Source organism: Siniperca chuatsi, linkage group LG18 (genome assembly GCF_020085105.1).
Source record: "Siniperca chuatsi isolate FFG_IHB_CAS linkage group LG18, ASM2008510v1, whole genome shotgun sequence".
Lineage (NCBI taxonomy): Eukaryota > Metazoa > Chordata > Actinopteri > Centrarchiformes > Sinipercidae > Siniperca > Siniperca chuatsi.
In genome coordinates, this window is record NC_058059.1 from 7,246,527 (window position 1) to 7,263,245 (window position 16,719).

Consider the following 16,719-nt stretch of genomic DNA (forward strand, 5'->3'; position numbering starts at 1 on the left):
AACAAACCTGAATTGGACAAAATTGGTCTGGGTGACTACCAACTGATTTAAATCCCTGGTTACACAGACCAGGACACAATCATCAACAAGGAGATGTGCACAGGAGTGGTGACCATTGTCTGCAATGCCTTTCTCACTAAAGCCGTACTGAATATTCTGAACACTATATCAAGCTTGCTCTTGTTAATGGTAACAAAAATCAAGAATGTAGTGGAGGGTGAGCACTTTTATTTGATATTTTTAAACCACACTGCACATAGAGTCACACCAACAACTAAATAAAATGAAATGAAATGAAAAAAACAAAGGTAATGGTAGCACTGTGGTACGGCATTAGTAGCTTATGATATGATGAGTAATTAGTTACAATCTGTATTAAGACATATTTTTTAACACAAAAAGTCTGTTTTGCTGAAATTTAAAGCATTTCTGTTTAAATTGGTGACTGTGAGGACTTACATTTACTTGTCATAGTTTCCCTACCTTTTAATTCATGGCTATGTCTATGTCTGTCTATCAAACACTGATTGATGGGTTACATATGACCTCAAGCAGTCAGTATGAATCACAGGGATATGCAAACCAGTTCTCACTTTTCATGATGGCTGAGCCTCGAGCGGATCTAGCTGAAAAAGCAATGCTGCTTTTTCCCTCTGTTCACACTATTTTAATAAATAAATTGTCCCTTTAGGTCACTGACCTCCCCTGAGCGACATCCCTTTATGGAGATGCCCCATGCTTGCTAAAATATTCCAGACAGTTTTAGCACCTCTAGTCTTCCACTCTGAATCACTACAGTCAGCATTTACCAGAATGTCCTGCTGTGGGGCCAACTGCCAAGTACATTTATCACCATATCAGTGATATTGTGCGTTCCTATAAGTGGTGAATACAGGTGCTTTGGTACTCACTATCTCAATGCCCAGAGTTGCAACAGCATCACTGCTGCATTATTTAAAGATGCTACAGAATGTGTTTTTTCTGTCAAATGAGATTCTTTTACCCTAGTCTGCTTTACATCTGAAGCTAATACTGGTGCAGTGCTTGCATTGGCCAGCAGGTGGAGAAGTTTTCATGGACCGTTCTACCCTCCAGCCCCCACCCCTGTCCCTCCTCTGTCTGTCTCATGCTGCCCCTGATGAGAGGAGTTCCTGCACAAACTTCATTCCACTCCACAGAGGGAGAACATATGTTGGAGACTTAACAAAGAGAGAACAGAGAGAGTAGACGAACAAAGCTCTCAGATTGGACTTATTTTTTGTTCTTGGATTACTTCTCTCAAGTCAGGGTCTTAATGCAATTGTGTCTTCGAGTGTATGAATGTAAAAGTTTGTGTGTGAAGTGTAAATGTGATTGTAACTGTTTCTAGACATGGATACATCCTTTGCTGTGAGCTCTCTTCTCCTTACCCTTCTACTCTCTCTTCATCTACACTGCCACCTCCTCGTTTGGGCCGCAATGGACTCCTGCTATGATGAGGAGGGTGCCCCAAGCCGTTGCATGCCCAAGTTTGAGAACGTTGCCTTCAATCGTTCTGTGGTGACATCAAATGTGTGTGGTTCCCCACCTGAAGACTACTGCATGCAGACTGGCTCAACGCGCTCGTGCCACTACTGTGACTCGTCTGACCCAAACCTGAGCCACAATGCCAGCCTCCTGACAGACTTCCACAGGAATGAGGAGCCCACGTGGTGGCAGAGCCAGTCCATGTACTATGGTATCCAGCACCCCAGTTCTGTCAACCTCACCCTCCACCTGGGTAAGAGCACAGCAGCACATCCTTAGTTCAGTCTGACCCCCAGAATTCTTTCCTCAACTTGCATTGTAGTTTGTGGTCAGGCTGAGTGATCTAGGTCAAGTATATGTGTGCTCAGTGTTCACTTATGGTCTCTTTTCCTATAATGTATAATTTCCTGTTTTATTTGCTTGAAAGCTTTTCATGTGCACTTTATTTGCTGTATCAAGTAATAGAAAATGAATATCAGTAGTTGATTTAATGCAGATGGTTTCCAGTGGTAAGAGGCTGGTGATGGGATTTCACAGCAGTTCATGTTAGTTTTCCTCACACCAGTTGAGTTTAAGTTTAATTAGTTCTTCACTTTACCTTTCTGTGCGACAAACTATCTTTACTTTGTGTACTGGCAGTCGATTGATGGGGAGATCTTTAATACAGAACAGCTGTGCTTAACAACACATGATTTGTGTTATTCAGTCATGGCTCGGCGATGTCTTAATAAAACACACTTGTGCTCAGACATAGCTTAGACTTGGCGTGTTTGTGAGTGCATAGCCACAAGGGCATGTCTGAGAATTTGGTTGGATTTAAAGTGGATGAGGAGGATACACAGTTGCATCTGACATGCCTAGATAGCAACTGAGTGAGGGCCCAGTGTTGGCCCACGTTTACTTTCATTCAGCCCACATACCGCCATGGAGTATTGGTGATGAACCCATCTGAATCTAGGTGCCACAATACAGTCACAACTCAAGCTAATGAGTTGTTTTTTTTTTTTTTAGGTAAGATTTGGCCCAGAACTTGACTAGAATACAGCCACGACACACAGCCTTCATAGAAACAAGTCTCCAGCATGATTTGGGCCAGACCATGGCCACAAATCAACCTTTATGTAACCATTTTAGCTTGAAATCCACATTTCACATTATATCACATTACAAATTCAACATTAAACAGGCTCAGTTCAGTGTTTTTCATTTCAGCAATTGTCAGGTTTTGCTACAACAAATATACTGTACAACTAACTGTAAATTAAACAGAAGCCACTTAATATTTTCATAGACATTTTAGGTAATGAGCAGCTGATGACCTGCAGGAAAGTCCCAAGTTTGGCAGGAATAAGGCTATGATAAGGAAAGGAGGACCAGCTGAAGTTAGCCAGGCATTTACATAAAATGTATTTGGAATTCAAAAGATACACCTCCTCTTCAGGAAGGTAAATTTTACCCCCCATAGCCAGAGTCATTTTTGCATAGCCAGGGACTTGGTCAGCAGGTCTACTGTCACTTGAAATTATGCTAATTTTCCCTTCACTTCATGAAAGTTTTCACAAAACTTTTGGAGAGAAATCCCTTGAGAAATGCATTTTAAACAGAATTTAGCTTTTTGGAGTTTTTGAAATGTAGTCAAACTCCTATAGTTAACACAGTTACTGTCAAAGCTCAGTTGTAACCAAAAGATTACTAGCTAAATATCAAAACAACAAAGAACTTTTCTTGGCTGGATCAGTTTGGTGCAGCTATTGTATCAAGTGAGAAGGACTTTGTGTTTGGCTTTTCCATTTGCAGTAGTTTTAATTGATACAATTTATGATACAGCAGAGGGCACAAGTGCATTGTCGAGTAAAATTAAGATTTTGGATAACAATGCAAGTGTGTGAAAAGGAGAGCGTAATGATTTGGGGAAAATAAGTGGATTCATAATTGCAATATCTGCTTTTGTATGATATGGCGCTATACAAATAAACTTGAATTGAATTGAATATCTTATAACATTTTGTGAAATGAGCCAAACTCTTAAAGACAGATAATATGTTGTTGGCACAAATTATGTAAACATTATGTGTCTCCAGCATGGAGTGGATTCTCTGACAGTAGTTCAATTTGGACGCTTTTGTTCAGCACTTGAATAGCTTGACTAACTTATATGCAAGTAAAACATCTGGGTCCACTATCCCATGGTTAGGATAAGGATAGGTTTAGGCTGGGTAAAAGCTTGATTACAGTAAAATCAGGTAAATTATTAAACTTCACTTGATTTGTGCTGGACATGGGATTGAACCTGGGTTTTCACATTTCAAAGCAAATATTCAACCATGCACCATTTGTACCACACTGCATTATTTCTGTTAGTAATACACGTTTTTAGGATTGCCTCCTTCACGCACTGAGAAAATGCGTTTGACTCACTTTTTGTACACTGCGTACATATTTGCATTTGAAGACATTCTTCATTTCACAAAATCTTATGAGACCAGCTTGAGCCATTAGCATCATTATCCCATTACCATGCTGTGGAGAACTGCTGAAATAAGTAACAGACCACATTTGTCACTTTAACTGAATTAAATTGTGGCGATTATTGTTACAAAGCATTAATACAAATCTTTCCATGAAATTACCTTTCCCACTTCCATTTATTTGCTGAGCAGTGTGTGTGTGTATGTGTCTGTAACAGAGGGTCTCAGCAAGGGCGTACACAGGAATTTGGGCCCTCCTGAGGAATATTGCTCTGGGCCCCCCTTTATTATTGAACCAAATTAATACAAAATAAATCCAAATGAAAATTAATGTAGATTTTATTAATTGAATGTATTCTCAGATTAAAAGGTTCAAAGGTTGAAAACAGCAAACAATTACTCCTTTGTTTAATCTTAAAGGAATAGTTCAACATTTTGGGAAATCTCTTATTGGCATTCTTGTTAGATGAGAAGATCGATACCACTGTCGTATCTGTCCACTGAACATGAAGCTGGAGCCAGGAGATGGTTAGTTTAGACCTCTGAAGCTCACTGACATGTTATATCATGTTTGTTTCATAGTTTGACTTCTGCAGTCTTGCCGTCACTGTATGGGTGTCAGGTAACCAGCGAAGATTCGAAGAAGTCGCTGCTCCTGGTCAAGAAATACTCTTTTTTGTACAGATTTAACAGACAGACATGTGAGTAGTATCAATCATCTTATCTAACTCTTGACAAGAAAGTAAATAAGTGTATTTACCAAAATGTCAAACTATTCCTAAGTCTTAAGTAAAAAATATATTGCCCAATATTTGATTGACAACTAAAATTTCTCCATACAGTAGGTGTGAAAGTGAGTGAGGTTAGTCTCGCATAGCCAGACCTACACTTTGTTTTAGCACTGTGCCAGCCCTGAGATAGAATGGTGATCTGTCCAGCTTGTACCCCGATTTCACCCAAAGTGTGCTGGGATAGACTCCACACCTTCCTGCTCAGTGCAGGATAAGTCGATGAAAATGGGTGGATGGATGGATATTCAGAATTTCTGCTGACCTACCAGTAAGAATACTAGACATAGGTCACACATCTAGGGACTACATTTTGGACTTAAACAGTAGAGTAGGCTGATTGACAGCTTGTCCAATTGGTAGCAGAATTATGATTAATTAAATGCAAACTAAAAGAGTTTCAAAGTGGGCATTAGGGTTAGGACTAAAGATAACCTTAGACCTGCTAAAAGATGCTATAAAGCCAGGTAAAGCAGAGGGGAACTTCAGAGTCAGGTAATAATTCTCTGTGGGTCACTATGAGTATGTGTATCAAAATATTGATTACAGTTGATTTAACTAAGGTTAGAAACACCTTCATTATATCCTGTATATGTGTGTGTGTCTGTTTGGACTTCCAGGAATTGGTCAGTGAAGACAGTTTCTGTTCAAAACTAGAAATTTCAGATCTCCTTCTTCCTGCTCTGTAGGTGGAGAGTGGGCGCTCCATCAAAAAGCTCTGCTTCAAAGGAACAAGAGACAGGGACAAAATAATGACAGAAGTTGAAAATGTCAGAGCTTTAACCGCAAACAAACTAATATATCACGTGCTCTGAAAGCAAGAAGTGCCTATGTCAAATAGAGAATATTGATTTCCAATAGCAGGTAGATGTCTGGCTGTGTTTTGAGGCTTTGTTGTTTATAATCTCCGGCTATTTTTTTTTTCTTGGGAATGGTGCCAATGCTGCTGCTGCAGAGGTATGTTCTGTGTTGTCTGGAGGGTTTGTTATTCTTCAAACAATCCCCACACCCACAAGTCTGTCTCTCTCATACTAAGTTGACCTTTACTCCTTTCTGGACTTCTCTTCTCTTATGTGTGTTTCTACCTGATGCCTTTGGGTTATTTTAGAATTCTTAAAAGATATCCTTCTTTCATTATGTTTTCATAACACACAATTTTACATAACTGAATCCCTAAATTTTGTATGTGTGGCATCCCTTTGGTCCATGTGAAAGCTCTGTGATCCATCTGGGTTGCTGGTGGGGGGTGTCATTGACATTACTGTTTTCTTTTGCCTCTCCAAACAAAACAAGCTCTCTCTGAAGGCAATACAGGCAAATGCTGGGATGATAAACACAGCAGTAGGATGTGGGGACACATATTGCAGCCAGGTCAGAGTGGATCCGTGGAAGAGTAGAAAGAAAAGAGGGAGTGGGGCTGCTTCAAGGGGAGTAAACAAAACATAATGAGGAAGAAGGGGGGAGAAAAAAGAAAATGCTGGGCGGTTTGCTGGTAAGGAATTGGGGTCAGGTTTTTCCCACAAAGACTTGGTGAGCAACACACACACACACATTCTAACGGCACACATTGATGTCTGCAGCTGGTTCTCATTCAGTGCTGTCAAAGAAAAATAACATCCTGTCTCAGATGTAAAACATTGATAAAAGTCTGCCACAGTTGGCATGACGCTCTCACAGCCAGATTATTGGCATGCATATGAGACACAATTCTATTCTATTTCATTACTAAAGTTTGAGATGCAGCCCAATTAGAAGATAAACACTCATCTGTGTATTTGCCGATCGCAAAAATCTCAGCTTGGAGTAAATAGATTGTAAATATTGAGTCTACAGTACTTGTGGCAAGTTTAGTCTCAGTCTGGGCAGACAAGAGCAGCTGTGGTAAATTGACACAAATGACTCAGCACAGGTCAGATGCTGTACTTCTGCAGCTCCCAACCTTTACTCTTAAAGAAGTCTGTGTCCAAATAGTCATTTTATTAGTGTCTATGTGCACAACATGAACAGCTATGGTGTGATTTGTGATGCCACAAGATTCTGGATCAGCCCTGTAAAGTTACAGCAGGCTGTTTTATTGGGTTTCCAAACATGTCTTAATTTTCAGTGCTCTAAGACCTGTCGCTAGGTGAACAAAGAGAGACTTCTGCTTCAATTGGTAGATTTTCTCTATAGGTATTTTCTGTTCTAATTTTGTTACTTTGCTTGGTTAAAATCTAATAATGTGCCCATATAAACTTTAAGAAATACATAAAGTCAACACTTCTGAAAGAGGATGAATCACGAATCATTCAACATTATTCATTAAAACATACAAATATGCTTTGCAATTAATCTGCATTTCATCACAGGGTATATCCAACAATTGTTTCATCTTCTGCCTTTTTTATCTTTTTGCCTCAGTCCCAGCAGGGCTGACCTCACTTCATGCAGGGAGTAAATGAAAGCTAAATGATGTTAGTTCTCCTAAAGGAAAGATACCATTAGAGACTGCTGCAGAGACAAGCGACAGAGATGCAGAGTTCTGACTTGGCAGAGAAAAGCAACAGATGTCATTATGGCTGTAGTGGATGGCATCCCTCTATGAATGTGCAGAGTGGCTGAGACTTAGTATCTAATGAAGTAGAACCCCCCCACCCCATGAGTGAAATATAGAAGCCTGTTAAGAAGGTTTTCTGTTATTTCTCACGCTGGTCTCAATATGACTTCAGTTTGTGTCTGCCCAGTTAATCCACCGTAAAGCTGCACAACATTTGGCAGATTCTTAATGTGTGTTCATATTCAGGAAGTATAGCCTAACTCTGCAAGTCTCCCTGGCTCCAAGATTATTGTTTGAAGTGTCCACACTGAGCAAACAATGGGAGGGAATGACACCACTCAATCAAAAAGAAGCATTGATTCTCTGTTTGCTTTGAGATTAGGGAAGAGGATGTCAGCTTTTCTACAAAACTAAATAATAACAAAAGCTATGTTGCAAATCAATGATTTTCCCACTCCAGTATTCCAAACAGGAAGCATTGTGAAGAAAAATTACCCAGTAATTCAAGCCATCTGAATATGCAATATGCAAAAAAAGATGCCAAAATGCATTATTTCCTAACCTTCCACTCCATTTAATTAAGCATGTACCTGGGAGACTCATCACTCCACTTATTATAGACCTTCAAAAATTACTTTACAGACATGTCTTCAGTTACAGTGCAACACCAATTACAGTGCAACTTAGTCGGATCTGCTAAATCCCCCAACACCAAATCAAATGGAAATCTGAGTATATCTCCTCGTTTGCTCCGGATCTTTGTGATGCAGAGATTGTGCTTTGAAACCCATTTTCCTTTTTCACAGATTGAGGTCAAAACACTGTTATAGGATGAACACAATCTTATGAAAAGTTTTAGTTTGCTTTCTCTCTGTTTCTTCCCATGTCCCCAAACGGCTGATGTAGGCTACCACTAAAGCCTCACCTGAGACATATCAATCAATCAATGATATGTTTAATTCTATGTCATACCCAGCCCCTCATGACACTCATTAGTCATTTGTATGTTTGACCAATCACTTTTGATTTGATTTTCACTATTGATTAGATCTATTGCTTTCCTGTCGCACCTGAAATGTTGCATCAGACGATATTCTTACCAGTGATTCGACAATACAGGCACTTTTTCCTTCTGTGATTTTGCACTCATTGACTCTATTCTGTCCTACAGTTATTATGAGAAAAAAGAACTTTTGTCTCTTTCCCTTTGACCTATGTTTCACTTCTGGAGCCTATTATGATCTGGATAATGAGAAAATAATCCTGGGTATTCTTCCACTCCTGTAGGAATGACATTCATTTACCCTGCATAGAAGCATGGGAAATGAAGCTTATCCCCCATTGTTTTCCTTCTTTCTATAATGCAATTATGTCACTTTTTTTTTCTTTGCTCCTGGGCCCTAACCTATCACCCCACAGTATTTGTCTCTTACATAACCAGCCCTGATCTAACTGTAACAGTATTTCTTTCACTGATTCCGTTCGAAGCTAATCATATCTGTTTTCCACAGGGAAGGCTTTTGAGATAACCTATATACGATTGAAATTCTACACCAGTCGGCCGGAGAGCTTCGCCATCTACAAGCGCACAGAGGAGGATGGGTCCTGGTTGCCTTACCAGTATTACAGCGCCTCTTGTTGGAAGACCTATGGGAAGGATGTTAAGGCCTACATTCGCCCAGGAGATGATGAGAGAACTGCTTTATGTACAGATGAGTTCAGTGATATCTCTCCCCTCACTGGAGGAAATGTGGCTTTCTCCACCCTGGAGGGACGGCCCAGTGCATACAACTTTGACCAAAGTGTGGTGCTGCAGGTGAGGCCACATTTTGTTGTGTATTTTGTATATACAGTATATTATGGCTTAAATTTTTTTAAGGCTCCACTTTCATCTGTTACCACTCAAAGTGATTTTGCAGAAAGATCACAACTAACCAGAAGGTTGTCCCACACTTAATTTAATAATACATATTTTGACTGTGGCGGAGAGCATCAGCTACAAAAACAATCATAGAAATAAATATTTCTTAGAAGAGACAAATGGTTTATGTTTACTTCTTTTTAATGCATTCCATTTCAATTTTAATGCAACAAATTAAAGTAACCGTCAATGCTGAAACAGGTTTTGGTAGAAGGCCTGTTGCTATAAGTGTGGAGCAATAATTGATGTTTCTTATACATACAGCTCCTACCCAGACATTTAATAATGTTCTATTTGATAACTTCTTTGCAATGAACATCATATAAAGATGAGGTGTCCATAAACAATGCTAAATGCATTAACTTGAGAATCTCCACACCACCTTCCATTACAAATAGACATGTGGCTCAGAGGGAATGGAAGAAGAAAAGTATTGCGAGGTAACGCAAAACATATTTCGAGGGAATGCAAAAGTTTTCTCAAAAAACTAAACATAATGTATTGGATGTTAGATCCTGCAAGTGTTGACCTTTCCAGTATTTTTTCTCAGTTTGACCATGTGAACAACCACCTCAAGCGTAGAGCCAAACACTTTTACACAAACAAACATACCGTAGCTAAGTACATATACATATGCATACATATGCATACATATACATATGTTATGTTTAGCTCTGATTAATATTGGTGAAGCTGTGAGGAGGCTGAGCTGAATTAATGGCAGCCTCTTGAGAGAGAGTCTGGGAGGTGTGGGCACAGTAAAGCGTGGCTAAAAATGAGTAAATAAAGCACTTAATGCAGCCACTCCTTTTTCTTTGACAGGCCTGTGTGCATCCGTGCATCTGTCCTTACATTTGCTCTGCATCGCAACTTTAGTGAGAAACTTTTAGAGACTTCTCTCATTATTTATTACTGAGGATCTTAGCTGTAATTTGTGTGTATATTAGTGGCTGCCATAAGGGGAAATTAAGTATTACATGCAACAGTATTTCCAGGTCTCAGCATTGCTGACAGTAACTTGTAATGGTATAAAATATACAATAAAAGTAACCTTGTCACAACAAATTAAGTAAGTTAGCTAATTAGAGCCGAGATCCTACTAGACCATTTACTGAAGGAGGATATATCATGGGGATACATACAGTAATAATACCTCCATTTCAAAGCAGATGAAACACGTGTGTATGTGTGGCCAGAAATAGTAGATCAGAATATGAAATTAAGATTGTCCAACTCCAAGGAGAAGTGGTATTGGAAAAAGGCAAATCTCTATCTAAGGGGCACCCCATGGCTCCTTACCTTATCCTATCTAATAAAGGCAAAAAGCCCACAACAATTATAATTTTAAAAAATCTCTATCTGAATTGGTGAATGCGTCGACTAGCCAGCAGATTCTCAATCAGATGCAGAAATCTACAGCAACTTTTATTCTGAGACAGTTGCTAATATTTATTTTTCTTTGGTTCAACTTCAAAATCTAACTGTGTGTTCAAACAGAACACAAAGTGAATTTTAGAGGCGGCACGATTGCATATGAAGTCAATGGAAAATTTGCCTGGGGCGGCACAAATTGAATATGACTTCATGAATATACAGAGACGAGAGGAAAATGGAGAGACTGGAGGGTAATGATGGAAAGAACTGGGGTTTCTGGTGAGTTCTGAGACCAATTAGAGGCTGAGCCGAACACAGACATAGAGGCACACACCCACAGACATAGTTGGTGCGTCCATTGCTAGCTAGCTTATAGCTAATGTGATCTAGTGGTAAAATTCATGTGAATGATGTGAGGGACTTTCTGTCGCACTTTAAGACCTCATCGTCCAACTGTGTTTCCTAGAAATTATGTTTACTTACTACTAATTTGCCAAATATATTTAGAAGGAAAGATAATCACTACCTGGATTACGTTCAGTGGCATCGTTTTTTTTCAAAGGCAGGAAGTTTCAACCTTGTTGTAGTCTATACCGCACAAACCCTGTAGGGATGTGGTTAGGGTGGATGGTGGGCATACTAAGTGCAGGGCTTTGACACCAGAGACGGGGTTTGCATCCTGAGTCCTAAGTCTGATTAGGGTTATGCCACAAAGGCACGTTGGGTAAGGTTAGAGAAAGAACATGGTTTCGGTTAAATATTGATAAAGTTTAGATGTCCTGTTTTGTGCTTCAAGTCACGGTGGAATTTTTCAATATTTAACCAAGAACATGATCTTTCCTGAAACTTGTGCTTTGAGAGCTTAAACATAACCATAAAAACATGAATCATGCTTTGGTTGCTATGACCGGATATTGTATTATATATTGTATTGAATATGTTATATGACCGTTTTGCAACGTGGAACATTTCCTCATTCTGTTTATAAAAAATGTAATTCAGGTGGCATTATGTTTCTCTCAAAACATTCTGCTGTTGCAAATATGAAAGTAATTTCTGGAAGACAGGGTTGCATCATCCCATTACTGCCTGCTTATCGAATGAACTGCACTGTTGCAATGTTGCTATCACTAAAAGTAGAGGCAACAGCAACAATACAGTAAAACAGCGTAAATGACCCCAGCAGGAGCAACATGATGACTAAACCCCCTTCAAAATCTAATTATTTGTTTTTTAGTAAAAGTTCCATCACCACCTCCATAACCTGTTTCACAGTATGTGGACAACATGTGTTTTCATTCTGCATTTTGTTTCTTTCCGCTGTCCCTTACACTATCTGCATGTTGCTATTTTTATTACCAGTCTCTACTACTACAACAACACTAACAACACTACTATGAAGTGGACATACTTTTGCAACAATAATCAATTCAATTCAATTATTTGAGGAACTATATTCCTCAATGATCAGTCCACAGTCATGGCTCCCGCCCACCATGAGCAAAATGCTCCTCAAGACAATGATAATGATTACATGTTTGTCTGACCTTTCTCCTAAAATGAAGTGAGGAACTAGGTCTGGCAATGCAAGACTACCACCTCTGTAAAGGAAGCTGTCCTCCTCCACATCATTAAATAAGAAGAGTAAGGGTGTCTTTCAGAGGATATGTGGAGGATATACAGTGTAACCCTGCATAACCATAACCCACTCACAAAGAAAGAAGCCATCTTCCAAAAGTTAATAAAATAACAATAAGGGAATTTTTGGAGGATATTCGTTGCTCAGCCTGTCAGTATATTCGCAGTTTACTATATATGACTGTTAAAAATCAATTTAAAGATAATTTAGCTATATATTTCTCTCAGCGCACTACTCATGTTTTGAAACTCAACTGTGAAATATGTTGTGTTTCATACCGCTGAATGCAACGTTCAAATAATTTTGAATATTTTTTTTATTCATTCCCTAAAACAAATTATATGCTGTATACTTACTAAAAGCTACTGAATCTTCAAATAATGACTTATACAGAAATATCAGAATCAAAATCAGGATTATTAAAATATAAAGAACGGTAAAGCAAGTACTGAAAGTCAAGAAGCATAAATATAAAATATAAAATTGACAATAAGATATGTGTAAATATAATAACAAATAAAATATATCTACAATATGAATGTTATTTAAATGAAAGGGCTGTACAGTTTTGTGCAGGGATGTGCAAGGACTCCACAGAGTCGACTGGGGAGTCAAACAGGGTGATGGGGGTGGGTGGGACTGGGTTCTTCCTGTGATCCATTACCATTTCCACTGTCAGTGTTGAGCTCCCCTCCAGAGATGAGCCAAATGACGGTGGTGTCATCCGCGAACTTCAGGAGCATGACGGACTGATGACTGGAGGTGCAGCTTAGGTATAGAGGAAGAAGAGCAGAGGGGAAAGGGCACAGCCTTTGGGGGATCTGGTGCTGATGGACCGGGAGTCAGAGACATGTTATCCCAGCCTCACATGCTGCCTCCTGTCAGACAGGAAGTCTGACACCTGCAGGTGGAGTCAGGCACACTCTGGGATGATAGTATTAAAAGCAGAGCTGAAGTTCACAAGCAGGATCCTGGCATAGTTTCCTGAGAAGTCCAGGTGCTGGAGGAAGAAGTGGAGGGCCATGTTTACTGCATCGTCTACAGACCTGTTGGCTCTGTAGGCGAAATGCAGGGGGTCCAGGAAAGGGTCAGTAATAGATTTGATGTGTGACAGCACAAGGCGCTCAAATTACTTCATTACCACAGAGGTAATATAGAGTACATCGGTTGATTCTAATAGTTTGTATCTGATGAGGCGTTATTGTGAAAGCATCATTGTTTTATTTGAATTCTTAAACCTCCATAAGATGTATGATTTTAAAAGTAAAACAGTATGATGCAGCTGACAAACCCTTAAGGCTACATATGGTATCTCTGCCTGCACACATACCTTAACCCCACCCCCCTCCCACCCTAACACACACACATGTTTTCTGTGCTGGATGCGGTCTCCTCATAAAACTTCCCCTTTCATCAACCATGGCACTTTGAATGGTTTACATCTCGGCAACCACCTACATAGTAGAAAGAGACAGCCTTCCTCAAGAGTAATCCCATTTTAAACTGGGAAAAGATGGAGGAAAGACAGCAGTGGTGAAGCTACATCAGCTCTCAAGCATACGCTAAGTTGCACTGAGCAGCAGGATAAAGACATTTTCTCCTCATCTCTGCTATGTGAGGTCCCCTTGCGTCTACAACAAGTGAAAATAGAAATGAAATGCACTATTGGATTAGCTTTAGTGTAGCTATGGGTTGGGCACATTATGTGGCAGGATACTGTCAGTAAGGTGACAAACAGCTGCATGAAAGAGGAATCTGCACGCAGGACTGGATTTGGCACCTGAGCTGATGTCCTTCTGCTCTGTCTTGCTAGGACACCGAAGGAGAGTGAATGAAAAAAACATATTTCTGTGGCTTAGCAATAGCCACTTAACCCACAGTCTAAAAAAGATCTCTCCGGAAGTTTCCACAAGCACAAGGATTGTCTCTCTCCACCATTATTCCCTGTATCATTCCTGTTCTTCCTGATCACTGTGTATTACTTTGCTTCACCTCCTGTGCTTGTGGTTCAACATTTCTTTTGCATGAGAGCAGTTTTAAATTGCTTACAAGAAAAGGTAGCTGCAGCCTGGTTTTCTAGTTCAGAGATTATTAAACTGTCCTTTTCTGATTAATCCCATCACACTAACCTTCTACCACTCCATTGTGCTATTTTGGCCTCTCTGTCTATCTGTGAGTCTGGCAGGCTGGGACAATAGCATGCTTGAATCTAGGTTTGTAGGACATACAGGATTCATCTTGGTCTCCTAAAATTTTGTAAAGTGAGCATTATGTTTTCAGTTGGAAGTACATGTTCCATGCATGAATAAAGTGAGAAATATTTTTTCTCACCATGAAAGGATTATGTGGGATTAAGGAATTAAGGAACTAAGGATTATGCAAAGGAGGCATGGGTAGAAACAGGTAGTCTGAGAGTCAAAAGTAGCGTGATGGGAAGAAAGGGCATTGTGGTCAGGGTGGTGGACACTTGCCTTAATCTCTAATGAACCGGGTTGAGTTTAAAGTCATGGAAGGAAAAGAAAAGAAAATGTATACTATTATCTTAATTTTTTACAAAATTTTAGTAGTCGATTGGGGAAGACCTGGTCTTATTAGGAGAGACGGCATTCATCCCACTTTGGATGGAGCAGCTCTCATAGCCAGAAATCTGTCCGAGTTTATTAGTGGAGCAAACAAAACCATGACAACTCAGAGTTGAGACCAGGAGGCAGAGTTGCAGTCCTACACGCTTCTCTGCGCTTCCAGAGCAGTTACCCACCCAAAACTCCTTAGTGACGGTGTCTGCCCCCGACTACTTAAATTAATAAAATCTAAAGTTAACAAAAGAGGAGTTATACTTAAAAACCTAAACAAAAATGCTGAAATAGCACAACAAAATAGGAGAATTAAATGTGGCTCTTAAACATCAGATCTCTGTCATCTAAAGCTGTACTAGTAAATGATTTAATATCAGAGTATCATATTGACTTATTTTGTCTTACTGAAACCTGGCTGGGTCATGAAGAATGTGTTAGCCTAAATGAATCCATTCCACCCAGTCATATTAATACTCATATTCCTCAAAGCACCGGCCAAGAAGGTGGAGTTGCAGCCATCTTCGACTCAAGGCTATTAATCAACACTAAACCTAAACTAAATTATAACTCATTCGAAAGCCTTGTTCTTAGTCTTTCACACCCAACCTGGAAAACACGACAGCCAATTTTATTTGTTATAGTGTACTGCGCTCCTGGTCCTTATTCTGAATTTTTATCTGAATTCTCAGAGTTTTTATGAAGTTTAGTCCTTAAAACAGATAAAGTAATTATTGAAGGTGATTTCAATATTCATGTGGATGTTGATAATGATAGCCTTAGTAATGTGTTTATCTTATTATTAGATTCAATTGGCTTTTGTCAGAGTGTACATGAAGCCACTTACTGTTTTAACCACACCCTCGACCTTGTTCTGGTATATGGCAATGAAATTGAACATTTAATAGTCTTTCCACAGAATCCTTCTTTATTGGACTATTATTTAATAACTTTTGAACTCCTATTACTGGACTACACGCCATTAGTCAAAAACTCCTACTCTAGATGTCTATATGGTATTGCTGTGGCTAGATTCAAGGAAGCGATCCAATCTGGATTTAACTCAAAGTTACGTCTCAATATAACAGAGGACTCCTATGCAAATCGCAGCTCCTCCCAAATTGACCATTCAGTTGATAGTGCTGCAGGCTCACTGCGAACGACACTCGATTCTATCGCTCCTCTAAAAAAGAAGATAATAAAACAAAGAAGGTTAGCTCCATGGTATAACCCCCAAACCTGCAAATTAAACCAAACATCACAAAAACATGAAAGGAAATGGCGTTCCAACAACCTGGAAGAATCTCGTTTAGTCTGGCAAGATAGTCTTAAAACATATAGGAAGGCCCTCCGTAATGCCAGAGCAGCTTACTACTCATCATTAATAGAGGAAAATAAAAACAACCCCAGGTTTCTTTTCAGCACTGTAGCCAGGCTGACAGAGAATCACAGCTCTATTGAGCCATGTATTCCTATAGCCCTCAGTAGTAACGACTTCATGAGCTTCTTTAATGATAACATTTTAACTATTAGAGAAAAAAAATTAATCAAGTCCTGCCTTTAACCGGTGCCGTCTTCAAACACAGGAACCTTGGAAACAGCTGTAGAGCCTGATGTGTGTTTTGGCTGCTTTGCTCCTGTCGATCTTCTTCAGCTGACTACGATGATTAATTCATCTAAGCCATCAACCTGTCTCTTAGACCCCATTCCATCTAGGCTGCTTAAAGATGTTTTACCCTTAGTTAGCACTTCTTTACTGGATATGATCAATCTGTCTTTTTTAACAGGCTATGTACCACAATCCTTTAAAGTAGCTGTAATTAAACCGCTTATTTAAAAGCCCACTCTTGATCCAGGGGTTTTAGCCAATGATAGACCTATATCTAACCTTCCCTTTCTTTCTAAGATCCTTGA

At 39.5% G+C, this 16,719-nt stretch overlaps 1 protein-coding gene across 1 annotated transcript in view; it reads left to right on the forward strand.

Annotated features, from left to right (window-relative positions):
* Positions 1-1,148: 1,148 nt before the first annotated feature.
* Positions 1,149-16,719, forward strand: part of lamc3 (laminin, gamma 3) — a 101,367-nt gene continuing 85,796 nt past the window's right edge. The window contains exons 1-2 of the mRNA XM_044175459.1: positions 1,149-1,759; positions 8,810-9,114. Coding sequence (XP_044031394.1) covers positions 1,372-1,759; positions 8,810-9,114 — 693 coding nt within the window. The 5' untranslated portion in view covers positions 1,149-1,371. The remainder of the gene's footprint in view (positions 1,760-8,809; positions 9,115-16,719) is intronic.